The sequence below is a fragment of the Poecilia reticulata genome, linkage group LG3, assembly GCF_000633615.1.
Source record: "Poecilia reticulata strain Guanapo linkage group LG3, Guppy_female_1.0+MT, whole genome shotgun sequence".
Classification (NCBI taxonomy): Eukaryota; Metazoa; Chordata; class Actinopteri; order Cyprinodontiformes; family Poeciliidae; genus Poecilia; species Poecilia reticulata.
The window spans coordinates 25,589,391-25,598,933 of record NC_024333.1 but is presented as its reverse complement, the minus strand read 5'-3'; the positions used below and the strand labels follow the sequence as shown (position 1 = coordinate 25,598,933).

At 43.9% G+C, this 9,543-nt stretch overlaps 1 protein-coding gene across 1 annotated transcript; it reads right to left on the bottom strand.

Annotated features, from left to right (window-relative positions):
- Positions 1 to 6,268: 6,268 nt before the first annotated feature.
- Positions 6,269 to 8,728, bottom strand: wtip (WT1 interacting protein). Its single transcript, XM_017303792.1, has one exon. The coding sequence runs from the start codon at positions 7,833 to 7,835 to the stop codon at positions 6,306 to 6,308; it is 1,530 nt and encodes a 509-aa protein (XP_017159281.1). The 5' UTR covers positions 7,836 to 8,728; the 3' UTR covers positions 6,269 to 6,305.
- Positions 8,729 to 9,543: the final 815 nt, after the last annotated feature.

Here is a 9,543-nt window from a genome sequence, read left to right as displayed (position 1 = left end):
CATGTGAGGAAATAAATACATTCCTTTATCATTGAAATACAGATTTCTCAGAATGCATTTGAAGCATTTGCACGGTGCCAGTGACGACGTTGTGGAGTTTGGTAATTATTTCGCAACAGTTCCAGTGAAATTTGCGTTAAATTAAATGCAAAACAAACCTTAATTACATYTTTTCATKACTTCGACGAGCTGAAAACAGAGACGTGGAAACGCTGTTGGAACATGTGTTTCCTGCTTTAATGTTTATACCAAATGAATAAATAACAGAAAGCACCAAAAATTCAATGCAACAGTCTACTTGTTGTGTGCAGTGTTTGAGGGAAGCAGTATCGTATGTGTACAAACAAAAAGATGAGGTTTCGACCGCGCAAGCACCAAAGAGTTAGCATCTGGATGAACTGATTGACCTYACAACCAATTATACTAAACTAAAGCTGACAGTGGCTAAATTAACACTCCTTCCTCCAATTCATTGCTTCTCCCATCTGGCTTCAAAAAGTAAAACGGCACCAAACACAGACCTTTTAAATACGCGTTCTCATCTCATTTGACTTACGTGGACCCTTATTTTTATTTTACTTTTTTTGTGTTGCCAATGGGCTTGAGGTCAGAAATTGGGAAGGCCATTTCTGTAAATCAGTTTCAAATCTGTTTGGGGTTTTGTTCTGCTAACACACAGATRCTACCACACTGCTGCCCTCTAATAGAAGACACATCGGTTACAATGTTCAGCAATAACACTGTGTTAACCGTGAAGCATGGTGGTGGTGGTGTTAAAATCATGCTGTGGGTCTATTTGGGTGACATTGCTACAGAGCATTCAACAAGTGAGGAGACAAATTGATCAACTTCAGATAAAATTAACGGCTGTAAGTTTGAAACTTCAACAAAAACAGATTTTCCAACAGGACAACGAACACAAATACATCAAAACTTGTGACTGAGTGAACAAAGCAGGCAAACATGAATGATTCTGGAATGGCCTTAATCTCAAACGCCTTGAAAATGTGAGGACTGTGCTTGGAAGCACCAAACACAGAGTTGCATGTTGTAACTCTTAAGTTAGACAATTATTGGTTGTGAAATTGAATTAATCACCCTGATTTTAGGCTTCCTTGTCACTGGCTGGTGTCTCTCAGGCCAAAGGCTGTAGGCCAAAAGTGTAAAGAAGGAAAATCAATGATTATCTGGATTACATCACATGCAAGTCAACAATGATCCCAAAATAAACTCACTGTGCTTTAGCCCCAAAGTTTTCAGTTATTATGCATATTTATGAATAGTTTTTGATTATTTTTCCATATATAAGTCTGAAAAGTGGGTTASATGAGATGTTTATTCTTATTCCTCACATCTGACCAATTTCCTTTACAAGTCACCTAATTAGCTAATAGATTCCACTTGTGTGTAACTTAATCTTACTATAAATATTTTTGCTCTGTGAAGGCTCCAGAGGTTTATTTGAGAACATTAAGTGAACAAACCACATCACAAGCCAGGGAGCACAGCAGACAGGTCAAGGATAAAGTTGTGGAAAACATTAAAGCAGGTGAGGTTATCAAACAAAATCCCAAGCTTTGAACGTCTAACAGAGCCTTCCTAAATCCATCATTTAAAAATGGAAAGAGCATGTCACAGCTGTAAACGTCCCAAGACGTGACTGCCCACCTAAAATTACAGCTCAAGACAGAAAATATTAGTTATTTTACCATAAATCTGGCCATTCGATGACTTAGCTKCCACTTGTATGTTTCCCCAAGGTGAGATATGGAAGTGGCAGAATCATGTCTTACTTTAACAAGAGTTCAGTACAAAAGACTTGAGACTAAGAAAGGAATTTATATTTCAGCAAGACAAAAACAAACCTAAACACACWACCAGAGAGCTACAACAGAAAATATMTAAATGAATAAAAGTATATAGCTACCAACATAAAAGTAAATTTGGTGTCAATTTGTTGTGGAAATTCAATGTGATTGTTCCATGAAAAAAATAAATAAATAAAACGGCCTRCATTTGTTTTTGTATCTATATTTACAAAGCTTCTACATMATTTTTAGCCATTTTGGAAAGTYCAAAGGACCACTTGTTGTCTCTGGAGCYACAGGTTGGAGACTTTTGGTTTAGATTAAAGGATATTYATGTTTTAGAATGGCCCAGTCAAAGTCCAGACCTATATATAGGCAAAACTTGAAAATTGATGCATGTAGACATTTCCAACCAGTCTAAGTGACAGCGTATGAACTTTAGTAGAAGACAAATAACCCAAAAGATTTACAGTAGGAACTGCAACAAAATGTTGTCCTACAAAGCACTGACTTATGGGGTTGAAAACCATGAATTACTTTCCTTCCACTTCTCAATTACAGGCAGCTTTGAAGTTGTAGCGTGTCAAAATGTTAAAAAGTTCAAAGGGTACGCATACTTTCGCAAAGCACTGCATTAGAGATATGGATCCTATTATACTTTATTCTTTTGTATGGCTTCATTGCATGAATAATCCGTGGTAAACGATCTCCCGCCATGACTCTTTGGCTTTGACTCCAACAACTAGACAGAAGAGGATGATTTATTTACACAGCTCCATCGAATTACCTCCACATCTTTCTTCCATCTAGCTGAAGCTCTGCTGCTGCTGCTGTTACTTAACAACCCCACACCATGTGCTAGCAAGACTTTTGAATTTTCACGCGTCAACTTGTAAACATTAACAGTAAACGTGATTTATTGTCCCACATGCAATAAATCCTGGAGCGTCTCTGAAGTGAGGATGTGGTTATGGTCTTACAGGACAGGGGGGAAATCTCCYKAGCGCTCTTTGTTAGTCATTGGAAAACAGGATGCAGGATCTCTCGTGTGCCCATGTCAGAGCATGTAGATTTGGCAGGGAACAGGATGCAGCGTGCACTCCATGGTTAAAAATAAAACACCATCACTTAACGCAACATACATTTGTGGCTTTCCCAGCCGTAATGTCTATGTTTCAGATGGCAGTCTGGCAGAAGGCACCCTGCTCAACACCAGTGCATTATTCTTGTGAGAAAGCTTTATTGGTGTCAGATTCACATGCATTTGGTAGCTGAGCCTTTCTGGGGGGGGGGGGGGGGGGAAGAAAAAGGAAATATCACTGAAATCTAATACTGGAGATCAAAGAGAGGAAACTCTTTCCAACTAACTGGATGTAATGACGGCACAGCTTGAGATTATGTAATGTTATTGGAATATATGATTAGAGAGTCTTACAAAGATTGTGTTACTTTGACCAAAAACGGTGTATGTGCTGTGGGTTGTAAGCAGACTTGCGCAGCCTGATTCATCAAACTTTTAACAGCCATCCTGTGAGGTTTTGGCTTCTTACAGACCAAAAATAAGAACTCTGAGAACTTCTCCAATGTCAGGTTTTGTTTCTACTGCACTGCTGCTAAATAAAATAGAATCTCTACAGATGTTTTCTTACAACACAGGATGTATGTTCAAGGAAAAAAAAGTGGAGAAAGTGGATTAAGTGCACTGTAACACCTGAGGTTTGACTAGGTTGAGGGACATAGGCATTTAATATCAGTCAATATTGATAATTATTGATTATTTATTTTTGTTTTAAATATCTAAAATACTGACAAACTGGTGAGGGGACCTTTACATTTTCCAGAATTTGAACCAGGTGAAATAAAAACTGTGCCACTTGACAAACTTTAGTTATAACAAATTTATAGACAAAAGATTTTTTCTTGTGCAAATATATTTTTTGTACAGTTTTATCTGAATTACTGCTCTGAATATGTGATTTTTTTTTTCAGCAAATGGCCTTTTTTGAGTCTGTATTCTCCAATTAACAACTAATTGATTACAGAGTTATTTAATGATTATTTCAGTAATCGATTATTCACGATTAATCTGATTAATCGTTTCAGCAGGACTTATATTTGTAATACAGATGATAGGAATGAAAAGGTGCCTTTAGATTGATTTAAGAAATACTAAGACGATTTAGTTCACACATGCTATCTATCAGAACTAGTGTAGCCTAATATTGCAACATGAAGATCTCACATTTACATTTTAAGTAATAATAATTAAGTAACGTTAAAAGAACAACTATCCTCATGCATTAGTTTGTTTGATTTTTTTGTTGTTTTTTTTTTCAACTTTGCATAAATGGTAGTGAGCTCTTCAAACATGCAGCATGTCTGAGGCTTCAGTGYGACACCAATGCTGCACGCTGTTGTCCACAAGTCAGCATGTGTGTGTCAGGCATGTGCATGACTACTGCCATTATAATTCTGGGCAGGTGATCAGACTTGACCCCCACTAACTATGTCTGGCCCGCCAGCCAAGATCGTGTGCCAAGTGTCTGGTGCTGCCCGACTCCCCACTGGCTGGTTAATGAAGGGCTTTTGCGGGGGAGTCGGGGTGGGGTGGGGTGTGGGGCTGCTGGAGAGGAGGGGTGGAGCGGGCCTCACTCTGCTGCTTCATTTGCAAGCTTCCATCGGGCCCAGCTGTTGATTCACAGCTCCTCTGCAACCACAACAAACAGAGGCCACACAAGGGCCAGCCGGCAGCACGGAGCAGGCAGAGCGGGACCACTGGCAGGCATCGCTGGGGCCCCCTGAAAGAAGCCCCGGCGATCAATTTCTACACTGTCGCTACAGAAACAGAGCTGTCTCTATTGGGCTCAAACTGAGGAGCGTCTGACTGCATTCTTCWCCCTCCCTCCTCCTTTCTCTATCCATCTCTATCTATTACCACCTCCATTATCTTCCTCAGCTCTTCCTCCTCCCAGCTCTCCCTCCTGTCTTCCATCTCCCTGCTTTCACCTGCTCTTCTGGAACAAATCCACAGCTGTCTCGGCTCACTCCGAGCAAGTGCACAGGCAACAGAAACAGCCACTGTTTTCTCCCTGCGACCATTTGTCTGTCTGAAAACTCTAAATGTGGACTGGAACTTTCTCAGCAATCCTAACATATTTGAAAGACTAAGTCTCGTGATAGCGTACTGCGTGGCAAAAACAATTTTTTTTTTTTAGTTCAGAAAATAAAAGGAAAGAGAAGGTGGTTATTTAAACAGCAAATGTGATTAGTCCAAAAATGTCTCTCAGATGGCACCAAGGGGATCGCGTTGAGCTCGCCTTGCCCTCACTCCCGTTCAGTAACTCCCAAAGTGCACTTGATTTTCAACAAACCCCCGACCACACAGCTCCAAATGACAGAAGGGTGTGTGCTCTGCCAGAACAGAGGGCTCCATTCAGCGCCGTGCCGTTTTCTGCAAATGTTAGCTCTGCCAAGACATTAGCACTGCCCTACAAAGCGACTCTTATCAGCCAGAGGGTGACCTGTTAATGGTGATGTAGCATTAGCATGCTGCAAACAGACTTGGAAGAAAAGGAATGCCTATAAATAAGCTCTGACAGCCACGGAGAAACCTCGCTTAAAATCAGTGAAATTCCAGGTTTTAGTAGCGACTGTCTACACTGAACTACGGTATGAATGTTTCATGGCTTTGCTTCYTTTATGGTATCAAATCTGGTAGGTTTTGCATGCACAGGAATAAGGTCTCATCACCATTGCATGATTCTGAYTGAACTTTACTGGCGACCTGTTGGACTGGGCCTGAGCTCCTCTGATCAGATTTCTAATCTGTAAAGCAACTTCATCAAAACAGCCTGCCTGAATCTCTGATGACTATCTTAAGCTACCTTGTTCACACACCATGCAAATGAAAGCAGAATTAAAAACATAACTGAAGATTAAACTTTTTGATTTCTTGAAAAACTCAAGACAAAATAAAATCAAAAAGGTATAATTAGAGATGCGTCAATCAGGTTTTTCCTGCTTGCTATAGATTTTCTGGCTTACTTTCAGGTTCGATTCCACATTTTGTAAATATTGCATACAAAAGAAAAAAAAAGGTGCTCTTTGCTCACTGATAAAATAARGAATTAAAGATTTTCTCTTTATGGATCATAAGCATATATTTACCTTCCTAAAATAATGGTAACTTTTTGCCAAAAAGTGTTTTTGGCAAAAAAATAAAATAAAATAAAAATCATCTCTTTCTTTCCAAAACGTGTTCTAGGGAGAAAAAAAAAACTTTTGGCAAAAAATGACGTAGGCCATTATCTTATGAAGGTGACGACACCTTCATCATTCATCAAGAGTTGATTGATGTCTTAATGAACCAAAAAAATACCTGGACTTTGCTCGATTTATTTATTTAACAAGAAATRAATCAGACAGGAGAATAGTAAGATTATTGATTATTGGCGCATCTCTAACTTAGATCAACAGTAACAGTGTCGGATAGATAAATTACTTGTTTCTCAAAAAGTCAACAAACCTACCAAAGTATTCCTTTTTCATGTGCATCTCCAACTCCTTCTCCAGCTCCAAGGTGAGCGCCTCCAGCCGTTTCTCCGCCTGGCTCGGCCCATTCTCTCGGCTGGGGGTCACCTGGTAAGGTAACTTRTACCTCTGCCCTGACGAGGCCGTCTTTGACGACACGCCGTAGCTAAAGGAGGACGGCGAGCCGGCGCTTATCTCCACCGTCCCCCCGGCTTGAGCCAGCTGCGGCTGCGGTTCGGACACCGTCTGCAGATGGGTGCGAATCTGAGCCCCGTTAGAGTCTCCGTACTCCTGCAGTAAGGCGTCCTCGGGTAGACCGCTGCCCAGCATGGATGACCTGGGCGAGGGCAGCTGCAGGTCCGGGTAGGTGCTCATTGACCCCCGGGAGCTGCGGGAGCTTCTGGAGCTGTGGCTGGAGATGCTGGATCGCGGGCTGACCACGCAGTTCGCCGCGGTCCCCGGCCTGGCGCTCCCGTCCTGGCTGCAGATGCTGGAGCGGGGACTGGCCAGCGGCGCAGCGTGCAGCATCATGGACCCCTCCAGGTCATGGTTGACCACAGGCCCGTACCGCGAGTCAGAGTAGCTGGATCTCGGGCTGGTGGTGAAGGAGTACTGGCTGGCCGTGCTCGACCTGGGGCTGGTGTGCCTCTGGTCGTAGCCCATGCTGATGCCGCTGGTTCGGTTGCTGCTGGGCTTGCTGCAGCAGTCGCAGCTGTTGAGGCTGGTCCGGGGGCTGGAGTGTTTGCTCGTGTCACTGGCCGTGCTTGCATAGCTGGATCGAGGGCTGAGGATGCTGTTGCCCTCACAGTGAACCAAGCTGGTCCTGGGGCTGGTGTACCTATCCTGACCCGGTACCACCAGGCTGGTGCGCGGGCTGCTGATGCTCGATCGCGGGCTGGCATGCTTGCTTTGCTCCTGAGAGGACAGGGACGACGCCAGGCTGGAGCGGGGACTGGCGGCGCCGTACCTCCCGTCGTGGCTGCTGCTGGTTATGCAGACACTGTTGCACCTGTTGYCGGGCAGCGGCACCGCTTTGTTGAGAGGCACTCCATCAAAGGTGGAGCCGGTGCTGTACCTGTGGCCCTGCACCTCTAAGGAGTACCTCCGGTGCCTCTCGGACGTGCCAGAGTAGCACGGCAGAGCCACTTCGGATTTGGTGCAGCAGCCCTCCTCRCTGTACGGAGAGTCTCTCTGAGGGGCGCAGAAATCCACGGGAACCGGCCGGCTGCAGTTCACGGGACGCACAGGAGCCGCGTTGTACACTTTATTCCCCGGCGTGAAATTCTCCAAAGTGTGATGCTGCTGGTGGAGCACAGAGGTACCATTCATCGGCTTGGTTTTCAGCCCCGCCACCGCCGGAGCGGAGAAGTCCAAATCTGGGTTTATCACMAAGTCCCTCCTCGCGTTGTACATCCCGTCTTTGTAGGCTTCGTACAGGGAAAGATCCTCCATCAGGGTAGCGGCCCGGAGTCCCAGGTCCTCCTCGTAACGCTCCATGTTGCGCTCCAGAGGCGAGAAACAAGTTGAGAGTGCGCTGCGCTCCGCGGAGCTCTAATTGTGTTTCACATGGAAATCAAAACAAAACGCCGCCGCGCAGCCGTCGCTCCTTCACGCAAAACCGCCGGCCGAGGAGCAAACCCGCACCGCAAGCCGCATCGTCCCCTTCCGCTTCCCTCCCAGCGCCGAAAACCAAACTCTTTCTCACAGTATCAGCCGACAGCGATGCGTTTGTCAACTTCAGTTTTTGTTAAGTTGAAAGGTCTTTACAGTCAATGGCGCGCTGCGCGGAGGAATTTCTCCTTGTTGGTTTTTCCTCTAGATTTCTCTTACAGCCGCTTCAGTGGAAGCTAGACCGTGTTGGATAATCCCATATTCCACACAWATGCTTCTTATTCCGGTATGTGCGCAGTGAGAGCGGGGGAATTGAATTTAAAGGCGTTTTTACGCGGGGGACTCGTTCGCCTCTCTGGAATGTGGGGAAGGAGACGGGATGCGATGCGCCTCTCTGGAATGTGGTTAATGCTGCAGAGAAACAATGATTGCGACCAACTCAGCAAGGGGCTGCCCGAGTCTGAAGAGAATAGTTTAGAGAGAAGGGGACATCTGCATTCATCCTGTGCAGACTGAAATACGCCACAAAGCATGCTTCACCTGGTCCTAGTCCTCCTGCAGCAGAAATGCCCTTCACTCAACAGAGATCAACAGGAGTTTCTCTGCTTTTTATTTCTCTATTGCGCGATTTATCTGGGGGGGAAATGCGCTAAAAAATTCTTTATTTAGCGCCTGTTTCCACATTATAACGCTACATTAGACTATACGTATCAAACGCATCAGAAAATCGTTACCAAGTTAATTTCAGTAAGCAAAATCAAATCGTGAAACTTARATTCTTTTTATTTTATTTGTGTATTTCAAGCTTATATTTCTGTTAGCTTTGATTGTTATATCTTGGTACACATTTAGTCTGAGCTCCTTTTTTTTTYCCCTACAAGACCTCATCAATGCTGTGGAGAAATTAAGTTRTGGTTATGCTGAGGCTTTAAGAAAGTCCATTTTGCTATAAGTGGCCTTCAGCTCGCCTGTATAGTTCAGTTAGATGTCTCTCATTTTAACAAAACTCCACAGATTGTTCGGGTTAGGTCCAGCACAGTGACTATTGAAGGAGATAYTCGTACTTTTTGCCAGTGTTGTCCACCGAGAAGTCCAGTAGGAGAATTAAATCAGCATTTTCAAAAAGTCTGTCAGGAAAGCAAAGCATAAGCTGGTCTAAGATTTCCTGATAGGTTTGATAAAAGTGAATGGATCTACACCAGCTGATGACACGACTCACCAAATCATCACYGACTGTGAAAACTTCACACTGGCTCTCAAGCAGCTTGGATTCTGTGACTCGCCATTGATCGTCCAGATTCTGGGCCTCTGCTTTCCAAATGAAATATACARTTTAGCTGAGAAGACGACTTTGGACCACTAAGCAACACTCCAGTGTTTTTTCTCTTCAGCTTAGGTAAGATCCTTCTGATCTTGCCTGTAGTTCAGGAGTGACTTAACACAAGGAATGTGACAGTTGTGTCATTTCCTGGATACTTCAGTCTGGTGTTCTTGAATCTCTGACTCCAGTTGCCGTCAACGCCTTATGAATATCCCTCAACCTGCTGAATGCGTTTTGCCWCAAAATCMTCTCAGTCCACTAGCAACAGCTTAT